The sequence below is a fragment of the Furipterus horrens genome, unplaced genomic scaffold (genome assembly GCF_987537825.1).
Source record: "Furipterus horrens unplaced genomic scaffold, mFurHor1.1.pri manual_scaffold_4, whole genome shotgun sequence".
Taxonomy (NCBI): Eukaryota; Metazoa; Chordata; class Mammalia; order Chiroptera; family Furipteridae; genus Furipterus; species Furipterus horrens.
In genome coordinates, this window is record NW_028327174.1 from 198579385 (window position 1) to 198599449 (window position 20065).

Here is a 20065-nt window from a genome sequence, read left to right on the forward strand (position 1 = left end):
CCCGGATAAAGTCCCCCACCTGGTGCCCCCATGCCTCTTGGCAGTGGCTCCCCAACAGGCAGGGCAGGTCTCCTCTGTGGCCGTGATATTGGAGGGCGGCCTGATTCCAGAGGCCAATGGGAGCACAGGCCAAGGTTAGGGGTCCGGTCAGCCTGTTGCTAGGTAGGAGGGTCAGAGGAAGGAGGGCTTCATTGCCAAGGCTCACCCAGGTGACATCTCCATCTCCGCGTTTTCTTTGTTTCGGAGCGGGGCTGCTGCTGAGCTCCCTGTCTCTGTAAGCCATGCTTCTGGGGCGCTGGTTCAACTCGTGGGCTGGCAGCCTTTGGGGAAGGAGCTTTCTTGGTGCCCCAAGAGTGTCTGGAGGAGAGGACCCAGCTGTCACTGTGTCACTCCCTGCAGATAGCTTCTCCCTGAGCTCCTGCCTGGTGTCCTGCTCACAGAGGAGGGGCAGCAGGGACTGGCAGACAGCTCAGGACTGCAAGTCCGGGACCGGGATTCTGCCCTAGCACAGTCTTGCGGGGTGACCTGGGCAGGAAGGGGAAGAGGGGGGCCCTTCCCCTTCTCTGCATCTCCATCTGCCCAGCCGTACACAGAGGGCCTGTGTCAGTGGTGTGCAAGGACATGCGCCCTGCACCAGGCCTTGAGCAGACCCTTCTGTTCTCGGTGCAAAGTCCTAGGTTGTCTCATGGGCTTCTCCGCACAGTGAAGGAGCACTGGGGGCTGGCGTCCTGGTCTGAGGTCGGCCACAGATGTGCCGTGTGACCTTAGGCCGGTCACTTCCACTCCCTGTGCCTCCACAGAGCGGAAGTGATCAGAGGGGCGGACTAGCAAATGGAGAGCCTAGTGGGGGCCTGGGGAGGGTCCTCAGAGGGGAGGGGCTGAGCCTCAGGGCAGGTGCCCTTGTCTCGTGCCCTGTTAGAGTCTGCGGGCTCCCATGTTCAGGACCTCCAGGGCTTCCCATGGTCAGACGTGAGGGGAACGCGGACACAGACCAGGGCTCTGCTCTGTGGCATGGGCACCCCTGTGTAGAGCCTTCCGGGCTGGTGTGGGGTGACACCAGCCCTCCCCGCCATGTGGTTCCCCGCGCGCGCTAGTCAGTGAGCGGGCCTCAGGTGGCCGCGGCTTGCGTTTCCTCCGTTTGCTGTTTCTTACCACTGCACAGACATCAGTCGCTAGGCCCTGTGCCCGGCCTGAGCCCCGTGGGGAAGGGAGCTGCAGGCTTAGGAGCAGGTGGGGACGGGATGCCCTGGCAGAAGGACTCCTCGGCTCTGCCCCCGAGTTCTCCGCCGGAGACTGCGGGCAGAGCCTTGCGTTGAGTCAGGCCCTCCACGCCCCCCCGCCCCCCACTGGTGGCTGAGAAGTGAGGGAGGGGGTTCCTGCTGCAGTGCTGCTGGGACCTCTGGCGCCGCGGGCGCTGTGGGCTGCCAGCGGCACTGGCTGTGGCCTTGTGTTGCAGGAGATGATGGCAGAGCAGCGCGGGGCCCTCAGCTCCCTGCTCCAGCAGCTGCTCAAGGAGAAGGCGCAGCGCGAGGAAGAGCTGCGGGAGATCCTGGTGCGTTGGGCTTCCGTGCCTGCGGCGCTCGGGGTCCGCTGCCCTCAGACGCACGGTTGTCGTTCCTGTCACAGCTGTTCCTCAAAGAAAGAAAGGGAAGTGCAGAGGGGAAGAGCTCCCCTCCGAGGCCTGGCTGTGGCTAACGTTCTGCTGGGTCTTTTCCAACGTCGTGGTGCACGTTTATCGCTGTGCGTGCAGGTGCCTGTGGGCCGACGACGGCACGTGCCCCTGTCACCTGCTCCTTCCTGTCACTCAGCTGCTCCTCGGCATTCTTTTCATGGCGGCACCGGCGGCCCAGCGGCAAGCCTGTCGCTGAGCACTGAGACCGCGTCCCGCTCTGCTTTTCTGAGCAGTGCTCTGACCGTCCTCGTAGCTGAGTGTTCGAGAGCGGCTGAGCATTCACTCAGGACAGATGCCCCGGAGAGGACGCGCTGTGTCCAGGGCAGGCCCTTTAATAAGCATCTGACAGGAGTGGCCCCCCCGTGCTCTGTTCCCAGGGGTTTGGCTGGCACGTTCTCAGGGTGGCAGGGCCCCACTGAGGGGGAGGCTGGGTCGTGTCCCCCTCCAGACCCCAGGTGCGCCTGAGTGGTGAGGACAGAGGCCAGCCCCCACGCTGCGGCTGGGAGGACCGAGTCCTCCCCTGGCATCGTGGCTGCCCCAGATGTCCCCTGGCCCCCCGTGAGCAGACCCTGTGCAGGGCACGGAGACCAAGCCCAGCTTCTTCCCGAGCCTGGACGAGCCCGGACGCCATGTTAGTGCTCATGAGGAGCCGCCCTTCCTTCGTGGTGCCCGACTGCTGTCACCTACAAGTTGTGGTGATGTGGCCTGTGTCCTGCCCTCGAGGAGCCTCAAGGGCCTCACTGTCTAGGGGAGGAGGCACCACCTCTCCTGAACATGAATGTCAGGGTCGGGTTCCAGAAGAGAGGCGTGTCCACAGCCCAGGGCGGGCCAAGGCCAGAAGAGGGGAACCAGCTGGCAAGGCCTGGGAGTGACCCCCGGGGGCCCTGGGGCAAGGCCTGCGTTGGAGCCCTGCCCCCAGCGCATCTGGCCCCCTGCATGTGGCTGCGGTCCTGACCCCAACAGCGGGCAGCTCTTAGACCTCTGCCAGGCTGCTGATCACCCGGAACCTCGGCCGCTTCGCTGGGGGAGTCACAGTTACGAGAATTAAGTAGAAGGGCACCTCTCAGGGCACAGCACAGAGCTGCACGTGGCACTCTGAAAGTGCACGCTGCTGTTGGGGTCCCTTGTTCCCCACTCTGTCCCACCCCTTAGAGCAGGGCCAGACAACACTGAAGGAATACTTGTTGAAGGGCAGAAGGAAGGAATCTGTTCTAATAGCATGTTTATAATTCTCCACCTTTGTCAGAACAGTGGAGGTTGCTCCAGACGCTGACAGTGTCCTTGGAACCCTGTTTCCTTCTCTGCCTGGCGCCCAGAAGACCAGCCTGAGCTTTATGGGAGAAGAAGGTGGCGGCTTAGTGCTTTGTCATCCCCACAAGGGGATGAGAAAGTGTCCCCCCCAGACTAATGGTGCACAGAGCAAGGGGCCAGGTGTCAGCAGCCCGGGCTCAGGTCAGGCCCCCCGCCAGGTGGTGCTGTCTGCGAGATCGTTCCCAGCAGTGAACTGGGGACCGCGGTGCTTCCTGCCCTTCCCGCGTCTGTAGTTTAAGTGAAGCGATGACCGGGGGGTAAAGAGAACGGTTTGTAAAGTACCAGGCGCCACCCATGCGCTCAGGAGTCTCGCTCGCCATCGTCGCTGTTCTGGTTTCTATTTACTGATTCGTAACTAACAGGACCTGCTTCGTTCTTGGCAGATGGAGTTAGAAGCCAAAAGTGAAACCAAGCAGGAAAATTACTGGCTGATTCAGTATCAACGGCTTCTGAACCAGAAACCCTTGTCGCTGAAGCTGCAGGTGAGGACTGGTAGTGCCCACCGGCACCGGGAGCCGGGGGGGCCTGCGTGCAGAGGGCCCTGCCGTGCCTCGGGGATGCCCTGCTTCTTGATCCTGCCAGGTTAACTCCGTTCATAGTCCTGGTGGCCAGTGTGACAGGTCCTGGGCTAAATCCCAGGGCGTACGGAAGTGGGAGAGAGGGAGAGTTCGTTCTGGTGCGGAGCAGACAGGCGCTGGGCTCTGCCCTGTGCGACGAGACCCATGAGCCCACCGTGGGGCGGGGCCTGCTGTGCCCCCCAGCGCGGGCGGGCAGCGGTGCTGTCTCCAAGCCCCTGCCGAGCACAAGACAGAGGGGACCCCCCTCTCTGTCTCTGTCTACCTTCCTCTCCCTCGACACTTTTTATTTTTATTTTAAATAAAAATGGAGCCTTTCTATGCATACTATTTTGGCAACTCCTTTTCTCTTTTAGCAATAGTGACAGGCGGGTGGCCAGGCCTGTGCGCATCAGTAGGCGTCCTCATTGTTCCCAGACCACTGTGTAGTGTGGCATGTGGACAAACCCTCACTTATTCAGGCAGCTCCCCCGAAGGGCACGCAAGCTGCTGACCATCTTCAAGTTTACAAATACCGCAGCAGTGAACTTCCTGTGCATTTATCTCTTTGCGCTTACATATGCGTTTCTGTAGGGAGAAGTCCAAGAATACATGTTACACCTTCTGTATATTCAGACCCTTTGTTTGCTGTTGTGAGTAACGGCTCCTTGTCCTTCTCCCCATTCGTGGTGCCCGCGGCTTTGCTTGCGCAGGAAGAGGGCATGGAGCGCCCGCTGGCGGCCCTGCTGGTGGAGCTGTCGGCCGAGCACTACCTGCCCATCTTCGCCCACCACCGCATCTCGCTGCACATGCTGAGCCGGATGAGCCCCGGGGACCTGGCCAAGGTGGGCAGCAACCGCCTCTCTGGGGGGAGGTTCGGGAGGCGAGCTGGGCCACTGGCCCCGTCTGGCCAAGCGTCAGCTTGCCCTTCCTGCAGTTCTGGGTGACGTCTGCTGCTAACAAATGTCCCAGGGCCTCCTTGCTTCCGGACGGCCAGCACACCTTCCCCGTCTGCCCCCTACCAGCTGGGCGGGCCCTGCACGCCTTACGGCTAAGGAAATCCAGCAATGCGCCCCTGCTGGCCCAGACCACCCCACTGGCTCAGACTGGATCTTTACATGGGAGGTCCAAGGCAGGTCCTTGGGGGGCACCTGGTGCAGGCCCGACCCCACCCCACAGATGCCGAGATCTCACAACGGCAGCCCCACCTGAGCCGGGTTACCCTCGGGGTATGTCACACGAACTCCTTCACTCTTCCGAGAGATGAGGAACAACGGAAGCGCCCGTCCTTGTGGCGCTTGCCCGTGCCAGGCGCTGTCTGAGCGCTTTTCTCGCATGAGCCCCTTGAATCCGCCCCACAACCCGGGCCGGCAGGCCTCCTCATCGGCATCGTTTTCAGATGAGGAAACTGAGGCACACGCTAAGGCGGTCCTTTGCCTGAGGTCATGCAGCAGAGCCAGGACTCAAGTCGGGCGGTCCGGGCCAGAGTCCTCGCTGCCGACCGCTCTGCCGTACTGCCTGTCCCTGAGGCCCGTCCCTGGACGGAAGGCCTGCGCGGGAGCCGTGTCGCCCAAGCTCAGTGCTTGCGCTCTGAGGCTGAGGGTGATTCTAGTGCCGCTGCTTCTCAGCAGCGCGGTCCCCTCCTTGTGAACAGTGACAGAGGGTCCTGGCTTACTGGTCCTCATGAGGGTGATTCACGGTCAGGCAGGTGCGGCTGTGAGCACGGTCCCCGGCACGGGGGAAGCCCCTGTCAGGCCATCAGTGGTGTTGCCGTCCTCTGGGCCCCAGTTTCTCCCTCTGCCACACTGACGGCTGGGCCCAGGCACACCGGGTCCCAGTCGTCATCGTCGTCGTCGGCAGCCGTCCGTCTCGAGAGACGATGGTGTAGCTTCTTAAGAGTCTATCTGCACCGCCGAGAATGGCTGTGCAGTCCGACTCGGGAGTGACATCGTATCTGTCTCCTCCCGTACCGGGTCCCAGTAGCCTCCACATTTCTGGCCAAAGGTTCCAGCAGCCAGGAGTGAGGTCGTCCCAGTGGCTCTGTGCTGTCCCCCTGGCTCCCGCCAGCCCAGGCCACAGTCTGCCCTTCTTCGACCCCCGCAGGTGGGCGTCTCCGAGGCCGGCCTGCAGCACGAGATCCTGCGCAGAGTCCAGGAGCTGCTGGATGCGGCCAGGACCCAGCCAGGTACTGAACACACCGGCATGTGGCCGGGGGCCGGGGGCTGGCATCTGTTACCTTGCAGGTCGAGCTCAAAAGGCTGGTTCTAGCCCAGCCCTGACTGGTGTGGCTCAGTGGGTTGGGCATCGTCCCGCAAAGCGAAAGGTCACTGGTTCGATTCCCAGTCAGGACACATGCCTGGGTTGTGGGCCAGGTCCCAGGTTGAGGGCGTGCGAGAGGCAATCAATCGATATTTCTCTCCCACATTGATGTTTCTTTCCCTCTTTTTCCCTCCCTTCCTCTCTCTCTAAAAATAAATTTTAAAAATATTTTTAAAAAATAAATAAAAATAAAGGCTAATTCTAGGCCTGCCAGCCTTAAAGTTCCCTCCTAAAGGAACAGACAGGATTTACAAATGAGAAAATAGACACCTTCCAGATGTCTGTCCCCCAGCTCTGACCCCCCGCCCTCGCACTCGGGGTGGAGGTCAGGGCAGCATTAGGACCTGGGGTCACCCTAACCCCGACAGACAAAACCTCCCTTGAGCAGGAGTCGAAGGTGCCCTTCCACTTTGAGCCCATCCAGCACCCAGAGTGGCTGCCTCTCACCATCTCCCTGCAGCCCAGGGGCTGGCGGGAGCTGACCCCCGTCTGAGTGCCCCCACCCCCGTGTAGGATGCTCCAGCTGCTGTGGGCTTCTTCCTGGTGTGCCTGCCCCACTGGGAAGGGCGGTTCCTTCTTAGCTCCAGAAGGGATAGGGAATCCTCAGGCATTTTCCCACGAATTCTGTTTGAGTTCCCAGGACTCGATATGTGTTGTGTTGAATGTAGGAGCTCTTTACCGTGATGGTTTGGGGCACCTTGCCACCCTTACAGTGCTAGTATTATAATAGCCTTTTAAAAATCTTCATGTTTTTTTCCAGTTATAAAAAAAAAATGCTATTTGTAATTCAACCATAGACTAAATGAAACACACATTGTAACGAGGATGGGGATCGGGGCTAAGGAGATACTAGGGGGTGCTGGGGCTGTGTTTTATTAGGGCCCGTTCTGATGCACTGCTTCCAGGCTGGGCGCTGGCTCCAGGGCAGGGCAGTCGGCAGGGGGGCTCTGACCCGGAGGCTGGAGGGAGCAGTCACGAGGGCTTCTCGCTCCTCTCCCTGCGCCTCTGAGTCCTGATGGGTGGTGGCCAGCGTGTCTCCCAGGCCCCTGGGTGGAGAAGCTGAGCTGAAGGCCCAGTCCACCCCAGAGCTGCTGACCAGGGGCTCCTGGGCCACGGCTCCACCACCAGGTGGCCCTGTGGCTTTAGGCAAATGGCTTCCCCTCTCTGAGCCCCAGTTTCTCATCTTTGCAAGTGACCGAGCCCTGCTGCAGGGTGGCTGCTCAGGATCCAGGGGATGTTAGGGTTAAGTGACCCCGATAACCAGTGTTGTGGCCCTTCCTGCCCATGCCCCAGCATACCTGTGTCACAGGTGGGGCCGGGACTCGGGGAAGAGAAATGAGAGGGTGTTGGGGAAAGGTGTGTGAGATCAGAGGACCCCTCACCTGCCAGCTCACTGCCTGCTTGGTGCGGGCAGGACCAGGGCCGCCTGCCAAGGGTTGGGGTCATTGGGCATGACCCTGGCTCAGCCTCTTTGTCCCGTGCCCACAGAGCTGCTGAAACCCTCCAGGGAAGAGGTCCCCGGGGCCCTGGAGCCCACTGCCCCCGAGGAGTCTCCTGAGCCAGTGAGGCCTTCGGCTCCCCCCGCAGAGCTGGAGGTGCAGAGGGCAGAGTGTGTCGTGTGTCTGGAACGGGAGGTAAGTCTGGGCAGGAGTGGCCGCCCGCACTCCCAGCGCCGGCCCCGCCTGCGGCTGTCCCGCCTCTTGGGCAGCACTCTTCCCAAACACTCTTTTCTACTTGTGTAAGTAGACCGTATTCATTAGAACTTGTGGAACATACAGGAAATAAAAATGACCCATGATCCCATGCCCCAAACATGAGCAATGCTAACATCATTTTCTGGGCCATTTTTTCAAAAGAGGGTTTTTCCCTACTTAACAAACACATTAAGGAAAATTTCCCAAGTCATTAAATATCAACAACACATTTTTCTCTGAAGAAAACCATCTTTTTAAAAAGAACTATAACAGCCCTGGCTGGTGTGGCTCAGTGGATTGAGCACCGGCCTGCAAACCAAAAGGTCTCCGATTCAATTCCCAGTCAAGGCACATGCCTGGGTTGTGGGCCAGGTCCCCCGTTGTGGGTGCACAAGAGGCAACCACACATTGATGTTTCTATCCCTCTCTTCCTCCCTCCTTTCCCCTCTCTCTAAAAATAAATATCTTTTTAAGAAACTATAACAAAATCACCCTTATTGTAAAAATTAAACAACGTAGCATATAAGATTAAAATCCACCCCTCCCTCCACCATTCGATCTCACTTAGAAAAAGCGACCATAATAGAGCATTCGATTACCCTATGGTCTTCACCGGATCCAGGGCAGGCCGTGGTAGGTTATAAATTTAACCAAATTTCTGCTTTTGGGCCCCATGGGTTGGCTTCCAATTTCTTGTTACTACAAACTGTGCTGTACTGAACAGCCTGGAACCAAACTGGGAGCACACCCTGGATTACTGCCTTATGATAAAATTCCTAAAAAGAGGAAATGCTGATGCAAAGCACAGACGTGGCTTCTGAGCCCTAATGTTGGAGTCGTGTTTAGGTCGAGGGGTGGACAAGTACACAAGGATCACCCACACTGGGAACAGCCGTCATCCCCACCAGCAGGGCCGGTTCAAACCCTGTGGCCCTGCTGCACAGAGCGCACCACGTGTCACCCTGAGAGGGCGTGGGGAGTGTCCGAGGCAGGTGGCAGGCAGGGAAGGCAAGTAGTAAAACATCAGTTTTATTTTAGAAAGAAAGGGGTGGGGCCTATGGGTACTGATCGATTTGTAACAAAAAATGGAGAAATAGTGCCGAACTGCTAACAGAAGAAGAGCGCGGTTTTCGCTGGCCGTGCGCTCGGTGTGTGGTTCCGGAGCATCTGAGTGGCCCGGGGCGACCACAGCATCGGTGGCAGAGCCCGGACGCTCCCGCTCTCCCTCCACAGGCCCAGATGATCTTCCTCAACTGCGGCCACGTCTGCTGCTGCCCGCAGTGCTGCCAGCCGCTGCGCACCTGCCCGCTGTGCCGCCAGGAGATCGCCCAGCGCCTCCGGATCTACCACAGCGGCTGAGCGCCGGCCCGGCCCCCGGCCCCGCTCTGCCACCGGCAGGCCCAGGGCTCCCGCTCCCCCCGGCTCCCCCCAGACTAGTAAGGCCCCCGCTCGTCCTGGGCCCCGCCCCCACCCTTGACCTCCAAGCACGTCTGGGCCAGGGCAGAAAGTATTCCCAACCGACGACCCGAGTCCTGTGAGAGAAGACGGGGGTCCCTCGTGGCACTCGGAAGGGTCTGGCTGTGGAGAGGCAGCTGTGCCACCATCTGAGCCCAGGGGTGAGTGTCCCGAGGACAGTGCTGTCCCACTCAGCAGGGTGGTGGGAATGCAGAAGGGCCCGGGCTGGGGGGAGAGGTGGTCACAGGTGGGGCTGGTGTGGCCAGAGGCCACCATGGGCTGTCCTCTGATTGGCTGGAAGGGGTTCAGTGTAGCCTCATGCCACAAGCAGCATCAGCCCCCTTGCCTCCCTTGCTGCGCCCCCCCCGACCCCCCCACCAAGCTCCGGGCGCCTCTGCTCTCCAGACCTGCAGCACCTCACCCCGCACGGCTCGAGGGCAGGCAGCGAGCTTTGCAGACCCAGAACACAAACATCAATAAACCCACCTCCAGCCTGCTCTTCGGAGTCATCACTGGGTCTGATGGAGCCTGGGGAGAGGAAGGGCGAGGGCCAGGACGAGGGCCAGGGTGAGGCCAGGAGAGGGCTGGGCCTCTGTCCGAGGGAGGAGGCAGAGACTTGGAGGGGGAAATTAGCAAACCTCCCTTTGCTCTCGGGCAGAGACGCCTCGGAGGGGGGCGCACGCGGTCAGCCGAGCAGGCTGTGCGCGCAGCTGCCATTATCCCTGACGAGGGAGCCCAGGCTGAGGGGACTGAGTGCCCAGGACCTTGCCCCTGAATCGGCAGCGCTGGGTGAGCCGTGCGGCTCTGCAGGCTGCTCACTGCCGTCCTAGGAGCCGTGCGCCGCGGGCTTGCTGTCAGGTTGCACGTTTATCATCCCTTTTCTGGCAGACGGTTTTATGCCAAGGGCAGCTTGTGCCCTGGGCCGGAGGCAGGCCTGCTCAGGGCGCCGGGCCCGCCCTCCAGGCCGTTTCCCCGTCCGTCCAACAGGGGGCGCGTGCGGCCCGACGCTGAGCGCTCGCCGCGGGTGCAGGGCCGAGCGCCAGGGGGTGTGGACAGGCCTTGACGGGGCAGAGCCCTGGGCCCTGGTTCCCCTCCCTCACCGGGACGTCCCTCCATCCCGGGGGCTGAAATGGACAGACGCAGGCCCTTGTGGCCTGAGTCCTGCTTTCTAGGCAGGAGCTGGGCTGCGCCCCCTGCTGTCTCCCTCCCCCCTGAGACCTCTGATGGTCCTCCCCCCACCCCCCCCGCCACTCTTCGGGACCCTCTTGGTCAAGAGGGGAAGACTGGGGGCGGAGGTGGGCAGGGCCGCTTTGCAGAGCACGACCTTTGCCCTGGGAGAGAGGACTCTGGTGAGTCACCTTCCACAGAAGCGGGGTCCTGGGTGGAGTTAGTGACTTGCCCCCGACAATAGCGCGGCAGCCGGCGAACCCCGTCTCTGGCCCCATAACCTCTGCTGTTTCACACCCCAGCCCTGCTGACAGACCCTCAGCCACTGGCCACTGTGGACAGGCTGGTGCCAAGGAAGCCAACCCCCCCGCCCCCACCATGGTGACTGGCTGCCGTCCCACCTGGGAGGAACCTGTTTTTACTTGTGGATGAGGTGGGGGGGGTGAGGTGTCCCTGTGCCCCATAACTTCAGCCAAGGCTCCCCACCTTCCTGGGCCTCAGTTTACACGTTGGCGACCTGGTGATGCCGGCACGATCTCGTGGAGCTGCTGCAAAGCTCTGGGTCCTGCACATGGAGCACTCAGCCCACAAACAGGCGCCAGCTGTGCGAGCGGGAGCCGTGACGATGTTGCCATTTGGATCCAGCATGAGCCGGGGCCCACTCCGGCTGTGGGTGCCCCATGGCCAAGTGGCCTTAAAGCTGCCAGAGCCTCTCTTGGCCTGTCACCCGAGGCTCCCTGAAGAGCACCCGGCACAGACCTAGCTGGGAAAGCTGCCCGCGCTGCCAGCAGGCCTGTCGCCTCCCTGCTCTGCGTCTCCTCGCTGAGCGTGCGTCCACTCCTCTGTAAACGGGATTATGTAGGAACTCAGACCTAGAGGTACTGGGTCAAGCGATCCCCAAAAGCTACAGTGTGGGGACAGACGTCCAAGATGCAGTCTCTGGCCCAGGTCTCCCCTGCCAGCACCACACACAGGCCACTGGCTTTAAATAAAGCATTTATTGTAGCAGAAGCTTAAACAATTTGCATAATATTTTCAATACAATATCCAGGAAGGATGACTGGAAAACCCCAAAAGAAGGCACTAGAGGACAGCATCTTGAGACAGAATGTGTTGGTAGAAGAGGTTAGTGAGGGGTTTTGAGATTAGGGCTGGGGGGCACTGGGGGACCCTGAGCACCAGCCCCTGCTGCACGTCCTGGGGGTCTGAGGCCCCGGCCCCAGGAGACAGACGAAAGGGGTAGACGATGCAGGGCTGGGTTGGGGCCCCATCCTGAGGGCCCTGAGGGGTCCGGCTCTGCCCTGCTGGCCCTCCCCACAAAGCAGCAGGGGAGGGGTCTGGGGGCAGCCTCAGCTTGACTCCCACCCCCCCAGGAACAAGAAGCTAAAGGACGGTTGGCCCCAAGTGACTCACATTTGAAAAATGGCCTGGACTATTCAGGGCGAGGTGACTTGGTGACTCAGGCAGCAGGACCAAAGCACAGCCTGACCCCAGGCCCTCAGAGCAGCCACCAGTGGTGCCGGGCTACACCTTGGAGGTGGCCCTCGGAAGACAGAATCCACACCCACCAAACCCTGCCTCTGAGCAAAGCGCCACCCTCCCCTCAGCCCCAGCCCAGTGTGTGGGCACAGAGGGACTCCCCCAGACAGGACCCTGGCCTGCGAGCGGACAGAGACCGCTGCAGCTAGAAGTGGGGGCAAAGGCCTGAGGGCCACCTTGGCCTCCAGCAATGCTCTCTGCCCTCTGGCCTGCTGCTCACACAGCTCGCTCCGTCCGGTCCTCGGTCACTTCCTCACCCCAGACCAGCACATCCAGAGCCTTTCCATTCCATCCCCAGGCCTGTGGCCCCACCCCCTTCAAGAGGCAGCCCTCAGCCCAGTACCCCCAGCCTGGCTCTAGCCTGAAGACGCCCTCCTTGTGCTCCCCTCACCCAGGGAAAGCGAGGCCATGTTCACTCCGAAATTGGCCTCTGGGCCCAGCCTGGAAGAGCAGGAGGTGGGCCTCAGTGCTCCTGTTCCCGGCCGCAACAAGCCCGTGATGATGGGAGGGAACTCACGGGCTCTGAGTCACAGCAGACGATGCCTTTACCTCCCTCTTTGCAAGGATGGCAAGACCCACGAGAACAGGCCACAGAAGACAGGAAGGGGGGCACCCAGAGAACTGGGACCACCGGGTGCTCCCCAGCCCCCTCAGCTAGGCTCAGTCCCCAGCACAAGCAGGAAAGCCGAGCTCACCCCACAGAAGAGAAAACGGAACAACAAAGTATGACCGAACCCAATAAAGTGACTTCAGCAGGGCCCGTCCCTGCCCAGCCCGCCCCACCTCCCCCCCGAGGCACAGATCTGCGCTCCTGCCCAGAGCCAAGCTCGCCAGTGCCTTGCAGGGAGGGGCCTGTGTGCCTTGTCCAACAGAAGCTCGGGGGCGACCAGCCTAGAACTCAGTCTGTGCCCCTGCGCTGTCCTCGGTGGTGGTGTGGATGGGGGGGTGGCCGCCAGGGCTGGACACCTGTTCCCCAGTCTCCTGGTCACTGCGCTTGGGAGGCTCGAGGTCCACAACCTTTCCAGGCGGGAGTTGCCGGAGGGGCGAGGCGGGGGGCGGGGCTGCCTCAGGGATGGCCACAGACTGGGGGCTCTCCTGCACGGGGGCCCCGTTAAGCAGGAGAGCTGCCGGCGGGGGGCTCCCAGCCCGCAGTTCCTGGGCCAGCAGGCCACGGAGCTCAGTGACACTGTCCGGGGACGCAGGTGACAGTGGCTCAGAGCCGGCCTCGTAGGGCAGGCCCGCCTCCTCGTCCTGGACCACAGACACCACCTGCTTGGCACGCCGTCGCTTCTCTGAGATGGTGGCTACTTCCGGGACGCGGGGGCTGGGGCTGGGGCTGCGGCTGTCCCCACTGCCACCACCGCTGCCACCATACTCCTTACCCCAGTCGATGGGCGAGCCCTCGGCCAGCAGGTGCAGGTTGGGGTCGCTGTTGTGTAGGACCACGCTGTCCCGGTACAGGTTGTGCTTCCTCTGCACAGCAGCCTCCTTCACGGCTGCAGGGCCAAAAGGGTGGCGTCAGGACATTTACCACGGGGGCCACTGCCACCACCACACCCTTCCCTGTGCCCCAGCGTGACCAGCATCATCTCCCAGAGGCCTCCCTGAAGCCTGAGTGGGTGTGGTAACTGGGACGTGACTTACTCCAGGCCTCTCTACTAGGAAGGAGTCGTGATCCTAACCCAAAGCCCAAGCTGGTAATCACCATGTCACCCTGTCACTCATCTGACAATCCCCAAAATGCCAAGGACCCACAGGGAAACTAAGGCACAGAGACTCGATGCTACCTTCCTGGGGCCACACAGCTCACAGTGGGTCCATCTGGCCCGTAGGCATAAATCTCATGATTTTCTCTGCAGCTTAATGACCCCACCAGGAAGACCTCTGGGCGGCCTACATCACCCTCCCGGCAATAAGAATCCCAACAGCCCCTAAGGCGGTGGGGGTGACCCCTGCCCAGCTCCCCAGCGGCCCCCAGCGGGGCTGGCACACACCCTGCAGGATGTCCTTCATGACTGTCTGCAGCACGACCTCCTCGTACGTGTTCTCCACCAGGAGGAACCTGGCAAAGTCCTCGAAGATCAGCTCCTGGAACCGGGGCAGCTCCTGCAGGGCGGGGCGGGCATGGGTCAGGGCCTCGTGGCAGATGGGGTCTGCAGGCTCCGCCGCACCTGGGACCAGGAGGGGCTAAGGCCGAGGGGCTGAGTGGGGGGCGGGGCCGCTCACCGACTTGCAGGTGGGTGCCAGCTTCTTGAGCAGGAAGGGGATTGTGATCTGCAGCAGCGCCTCCCGGAAGAAACGCTTCCGCACAGAGCTGCTATCATAGTCGTATTTCTGCCGGGAAAGGGGGGGCTCTGGGTCAGGAGGACGGAAGGCCAGTGGTCTGATCTGTAGGGGACAGGGCTTGGGGCTGGGCCGCAGTGAGGGCAGGTCAAGGGCAGGGGCCGGGCCGCTCACCTTCAGCACCCGCTCCAGGATCCGCTGGATGGACTTGCACAGCTCCTCCTTGGTGGGCCCCTTCCCCAGCTCCTGGTGCAGGAGGGTCTCGAAGGTGTACACAGCGTTGTCCATTTGCTGTGGGACACACCGTGGGCACATGAGGGCCCCGGAGTGACCACAGCCCCTAGCAGCACACCTCCAAGGGGCTCCGCCGGCGGTCCCAGGCCAGCCCGGCAGGAGTGGGAGGCCTATGCACTCACTCACTGGGCCCATCCTCACTGCTGTGTGTGGCACAGGGCGCTGGGGCCAGTCCCTGCCTCAAGGAACTAGGAAACAGAGGTCCTAAACCCTTCAGGAAGCGGCCTGGGGAGCAAGGAGGGCTTTGTGGAGGAAGGGGTCTCTACGCTGAGACCTGACAGATGAATTCGAATTAGGCAGGTGCGCTAAGGCACAGGTGTTCCAAATGGATGGGCGAGCACGCGGGGCTGGGCGAGCACGCGGGGCTGGGCGGGGCTGCAGGGCAGCATGCGAGGAGGGTGGCGCCAGGGCTGCGGCCAGGGAGCAGGTGCTCTCCCTGGAGATGGGGACCGCGGAGTGGGGACGGGCGTGGGGTGTGCTGGCGCAGCGGCCCCTGGCGCACCTCACGCATGTGGATCTGGGCTCGCTGCTTGAACACAGACGTGCTGGACACGTCAAAACGCTGCTGTAGCCCGTCAAGCCGCAGCGGCTCCATCTTCTCATAGCAGCTCTGCATCTTGAGGGGGTGAAACGCCAGCTGGGACAGCTTCTCCATGTACTGCAGGGAGGCAGGGGTGCACGGAGCCTGAGGCAGGGCCGCCTGAGTGGCCAGGCAGCCCTCAGACCCACACCTTGCAGGGCCCTCGGAGTCGCGGCCCTGCGGCTGGCCCTAGCGCCAGGGAAGGCCACTGGGGACGGGGGCCCCGAGAGAGAAAGGGTGGGGATCTGGAGGCAGGAGGCAGGAGGTCCAGCAGCACCACCTGGGCCCTGGGACAAGGCTCCCGTCCCCGCTGGGGCACGGGATGACCTTGCACAGGTACACCATCCCCGAGCCTCAGGTGCCTCAGCCTCGGCATCAGACGGTTTCTCTTGATCTCTGAGGTCCTCTCTGATCCTCAAACCCCACGATTAGTACTGTCTGTGGACTCTGACTTGAGGTATGGAAGAGGAGGCGAAGGCTACAAGTTCAATTTTTTCTGCACCTGACGACCATGTGGGGGCTCCAGGCAGCCGAGAATCCCAGTTTGGGGGTCTGTGGAAGGGTGCCCACCCCGAGAACCAGCTAACTGAGGAAGAGTGGGAGAGCTGAGCCGTGCGTGGGGCACATGAAATGGCGCACAGGTGTTTAATTCTCCCCTTCCTCCCTTCCCTTCTCTCCCTCCTTCCCTCCCTCCCTTCTGTTAATTTCTTTCATATTTTAGCAGCCCACTCGGCTTATAGAGGCTGGTGGCAGAGGGTTAAGTTCCCCCTTCGCTCTAACTGCCGGCCCCCAGCAAGACAGCCACCAGCTTCAGCCCAAGGACGCAGCCCATCAGGCCCTGTTTACAGGCTACACCTGGAGGGGCGTGGCCCACGTGGCTCACAGCGAGGGCATGGCAGCAGCAGATCAGCCCAAACCCAGGAGGGGCTCCCTGTCTCCCAGAGTCAGGGGCCAGCCTCACCTCGCCCAGCTTGTCGATCCCGCCCTCGTTGATGACGTTCAGGTTCATGTCGGTGACCTCCTTGAAGAAGACGTCCCGCACCTCGGTGAAGCCCTGGCTGGTGGGCACCATGAGGGCCTCCAGGATGGACGAGATGTAGGGCTGGACATGGTTCCGGACACACACCTCTGCCTTGGGGAGGATGAAGGCTGTGCCCAGGGACAGCTGGTTAGCTGGTGGCCTCCTGGGAGCACCTCCCAGCCCACCAGGCCCCGAGGCCAGAGGGAAGCTGTTGGGTTGTTTTTTTAAAGAAAACCACCGGGGACAACAGCAACAAACAATGATTCTAGGGGCAGTAAAGACGATACATCCGTGGAGCCAGAATGGCAGGGTCTTCTGAGATCAGACCCCGATGTTTCTGAAACAGTGGTGTCAAGAAACCAAGAGGACTCCTAGTCTGAAAGTGCTGGCGGTTTCTGCTCAGCTACAGGTAGAAAAGAACATCGTTGGGGGTCTGCTCAGTTGTTGTTGTTTTTTAATGTAAAACACTTAAGTAGATTCAGTGAGCCTCTGGGTCTTACAGACACCGAGCCCAGCCCTGCTCTGGAATGGTGTGGGCTGCTCAGCGTGACCGTGTGAAAGGTTGTGTCCCTGTGGACAGGGACCGTCCAGGACATCCTGATCCTGGGGTGTGTTGATGTCCCTCCCTCTCTGCCCAGCGAGCCTTGTTTGTTCCACAGAATAAATGGCAGCTCTTGGAGTCCTATCCACTCAATGAAGACAGCCAGCGAAAAGTAACTCGTGGGCAACTGGCAGCTCTGGCCAATGCATCGTGGTGACGAGGGAGTGAAAGGCTCCCCTCTGGCTGGGAACAGAGAGGGGCATAGACTGACTTGGGGAAGTTAGACTCGGTGAAAGGGACTCTTATCACGAAGCTAAGCTGATATCTGCTAAAACATGAAAATCTGCGACTGACCAGAGGAGCAGAAAGCTGAGCCTCCTTGACATATACACTGAAATCTTCGAGATCTGGGTTGACAGAAAAACAGCCAAAAACCAACTTACAGGGGTCGGGGAAAACAAGGGCTCAGACTGGATTTTGATTTTTTTTAAAAAATCAGCGAATGAGGTCACTGCTGTGAAATGAACATGGATCTATGGAATAGGCAGGAGGGCCGTTGGCCCCAGCATGTCCGCCTGCCGAAGACACGCACGGCGGGTGGCCTGCCTACCTCGGATCTTGCTGGCCAGGTGCTCCTTGGAGGTGATGATCTGGTCCATGTCGGTGCGGATGACCGCCTCCATGGCCGGCCGGGCCAGCTGCAGCTTGGTCAGCACAGCCTCAAACTGCGCCTTGGCCTGCTCGTATACCATGCGGTACACGGCGTCGGAGATCTGCGGGCGGATGCGGTGTCAGCACCGGGCTGAGGGCGCCGGTCCGCTGCAGGCCTGCAGCCCCCACCCGCAAGCCCAGGCCACCCACCTGGATCCACTGCCGCTGTCGCTCCTGCGGTTTCCCCTTCAGCCGCGGGGCGAGCTCTACCTTCAGCTCAGGGCCCAGCTCCTCCATCACCAGGTTGCTCAGGATCTAGGACCGGGAGGCACAGGCGGGTGGGGGTTGGAGCATGGCCAGGAATGCCCATGTCCATGTTCCATCAAGTGCGGCCACTCACACCCCTACCTCCTTGGGGTCTGGCCCTTTGCTCCACGTCTCCAGGGCTCTCTCTCCTGAGTATCCTTCCCACAGGTCTCCGCTTATCTGCTTGGGGCTCAGGGGCCACACCTCAGGGCCTCTGCACATGCCACCTTCCTGTCTGGAACACCACGCCCCTTCCCGCCTTGGCTGTGCATAGAAGTGTGTGTGTGTTCATTTGTCAAATGTCTGTTTCTCCCACTAGACAGAGGATTCCATGGGGTCCAGGGCTATGTCCCTCCTGTTCACAGTGGCATCAGGGCACTTGGACCAGGGCAGGTTCTCAGGAAATGACTGAACAAAATAACGAGTGTCTCCACCTGCATGACCAACCTCAGGCTCCACCTGTCCAAATCTGAGCTTCTTGTCTCCGTCCAAACCTGCAGCACCCCGGGGCCCCACCTCTGTGCCCGGCCCCATCCTCTAGGCCCCGGGATAACTTCTGCTGTCTCCCCACCAGCCTTCCTGGCCTCACCTGCACCTCGTTCCCACATAGCATCTCCCAGGTGCCGTACAGCTCCTTCGACTGGCGGTATATGCGGATGGCATCCGTGAATGCGGGGCCCTCCACCTTGGAGTCTTCAGGGATCCCTGCCCAGGAGGGAGAAGGAGAGAGGAGGTCGGCAGGGTAGCCCAGTGGCCTCCACTAAGACCAACTGGCTGAGCCAAACACGCACACACATGCACATCCTCATCTGCGACCCCCACCGCCCTTGTCATAACTGGGCAGGAGAGTTGCAGTGACAGCCACAGGGACAATGACCGACCACCAAGAGCGGCAAGGCAATCCTCCTTGTTACTCTCCTTATCTCCGGAAGTCCGCCCGACCACCCCTAGACAGGAGCACCGGCATTTACCCTCCTTCTCAGGTGTCAGGCCACTGCTGAGGGTCCAAGGGCAGAGGTGGAGGCTCCCCAGACTGGAAGCCACCCCAACCTTCCGGGGGATGCTGCCCAGAGAGCCTCGTTCCCATCTCCCCTCCCGCCCCGCCCCTTACTCTACATCAGGGGCCTGCGCGTCCTCCCTGCAGAGGACCAGACAGTCGGCGGGCGTCCTCAGCTTTGCAGCAGATGCTCTGCCACGCGGCACGCACCGAAGCAGGCCCGGACCACGTGTGAGCGAACGTGATTCACAGCAGTGCCAAGGGGACGAGGTGTGCCAAGCCTGGTTGCAGCTCACTGAACCCAAAAGGGCCCACCTCCCCTTCTGAACACTGGGAGCCGGGACGCAGGGCAGCAAGGCAGGCCCAGCACTTGACTAGGAACTGCAGCGAGGACCTGCTCTTGTTGCCATGGGTCTGCCCTGGTAACTGCTGTGTGCCCACATCTGACTAGAAAGTATCATTTCTCTATTTTTGTTATGAGTGGCGGTGGCAGTGGCCCAGACGAGTGCGCCCCCTCCCCCGTGCTGGCGGGGAACCTGCACGCTGGGTGCCGGGAGGCGAGCTGCAGGAAGTCGCACAAGCCGCCGTGGGGCAGAGCGCGGTTCAGCGCCACAGCCGTGGGCGGCTCCCCTGGCCACGTGCCTCTGAGACCGCTGCGTCCCAGAGCCGAGGGAAGGGAAACTGAGCTTGTGCCTCCTAAACCCCGGCCCCCGCTGCAGTGACCTCAGGCTGAGTCACCGCCACAGAGAAAAAGCACCTCTCTAGCGTGCGGAGGACTCTTCCCCGCCCACGTGAGGCTGACCGCAGGAATCACTTGCCTGTCCGAGCTGGAAGGGAGCTCAGCGTTGGGGAAACTGAGGCCCAGCCCCCATCCCTGCAGTGGCAGCTCCCCAGGGTGGGAGCAGAGGGATGTCACCCCCATGCTGCAGGGACCGGATATCAGGCGGGAATGGCTGGAGCAGAGGGGTGTTGTAGCCACGCAGAGCCCCTGGGGTGGGTGCTGCCCACCTGGGCCAAGAGAGAAACCCCTCAAGTTCTCAGGAGGGGCACGGTCTCCCAGAGACCAGGATTCACCTAAAAAATCTGGGCTCTGCATTCCCTGCAGCCTCTCCCGCTTCAGGGCATTTATATGCTACAGGCCACCACGAGGTGTGCCAGGCCCGGCGCTTTCCAGGTGGGCGGGAGGAGAGGCAGAGGGCGGGGCCGCGGGAAGGGGGTGCCAACGATCGGCCCAGCTCTGGCCCCCAGACCCTTAGGGGGCTCCGCTCTGCAGGTGGAGCTGCTGAGCTATACAGAAGGGAGAGTCTCCCCTCCGGAGCTAGTCCCAGAGCCTGGCTGCTGAAGCCCTGACCCCCAGCACTTCAGAATGTGGCTGCATTGGGAGATGGGGACTTAAAGAGGTAATTAAAGCAAAATGAGGTCCTTAGTCTAGGCCCACCCCCCTATAAAAAGAGGAAATTTGGACACAGGAAACGGTCGCACTCAGAAGACACAGGGAGAAGGCAGCCCTCTGCAGGTCAAGGAGGGGCCTCAGAAGAAACCAAACCTGCTGACGCCGTGGTCTTGGACTCCCAGACTCCAGAATTGTGACAAAATTCACTTCTACTGTTTAAGCCACCCAGTCCGGAACTTTGTTATGGCCACCAGAGCCCCCTCAGGGCCTGACCCTGGGCTGAGACCT

General features: G+C 61.1%; 2 protein-coding genes across 6 annotated transcripts in view; one reads left to right on the forward strand and one right to left on the reverse strand.

The window, feature by feature from the left end:
* Positions 1–9366, forward strand: part of LRSAM1 (leucine rich repeat and sterile alpha motif containing 1) — a 37787-nt gene extending 28421 nt beyond the window's left edge. For all 3 annotated transcript variants that reach the window (XM_090274753.1, XM_090274755.1, XM_090274754.1), the window contains 6 exons: positions 1457–1552; positions 3367–3465; positions 4251–4382; positions 5641–5722; positions 7345–7490; positions 8784–9366. In XM_090274753.1, coding sequence (XP_090130879.1) covers positions 1457–1552; positions 3367–3465; positions 4251–4382; positions 5641–5722; positions 7345–7490; positions 8784–8909 — 681 coding nt within the window. In that variant the 3' untranslated portion in view covers positions 8910–9366. The remainder of the gene's footprint in view (positions 1–1456; positions 1553–3366; positions 3466–4250; positions 4383–5640; positions 5723–7344; positions 7491–8783) is intronic.
* Positions 9367–11151: 1785 nt separating this feature from the next.
* The window catches only part of NIBAN2 (niban apoptosis regulator 2), a 47095-nt gene continuing 38181 nt past the window's right edge, over positions 11152–20065 (reverse strand). For 2 of the 3 annotated variants that reach the window (XM_090274756.1, XM_090274758.1), the window contains exons 6-14: positions 17977–18092; positions 17292–17396; positions 17041–17203; positions 15830–16017; positions 14791–14973; positions 14169–14285; positions 13938–14045; positions 13706–13817; positions 11152–13207 (exon numbers count right to left, since the gene is read on the reverse strand). In XM_090274756.1, coding sequence (XP_090130882.1) covers positions 12603–13207; positions 13706–13817; positions 13938–14045; positions 14169–14285; positions 14791–14973; positions 15830–16017; positions 17041–17203; positions 17292–17396; positions 17977–18092 — 1697 coding nt within the window. In that variant the 3' untranslated portion in view covers positions 11152–12602. The remainder of the gene's footprint in view (positions 13208–13705; positions 13818–13937; positions 14046–14168; positions 14286–14790; positions 14974–15829; positions 16018–17040; positions 17204–17291; positions 17397–17976; positions 18093–20065) is intronic. The other variant, XM_090274757.1, reaches the window with a different exon arrangement.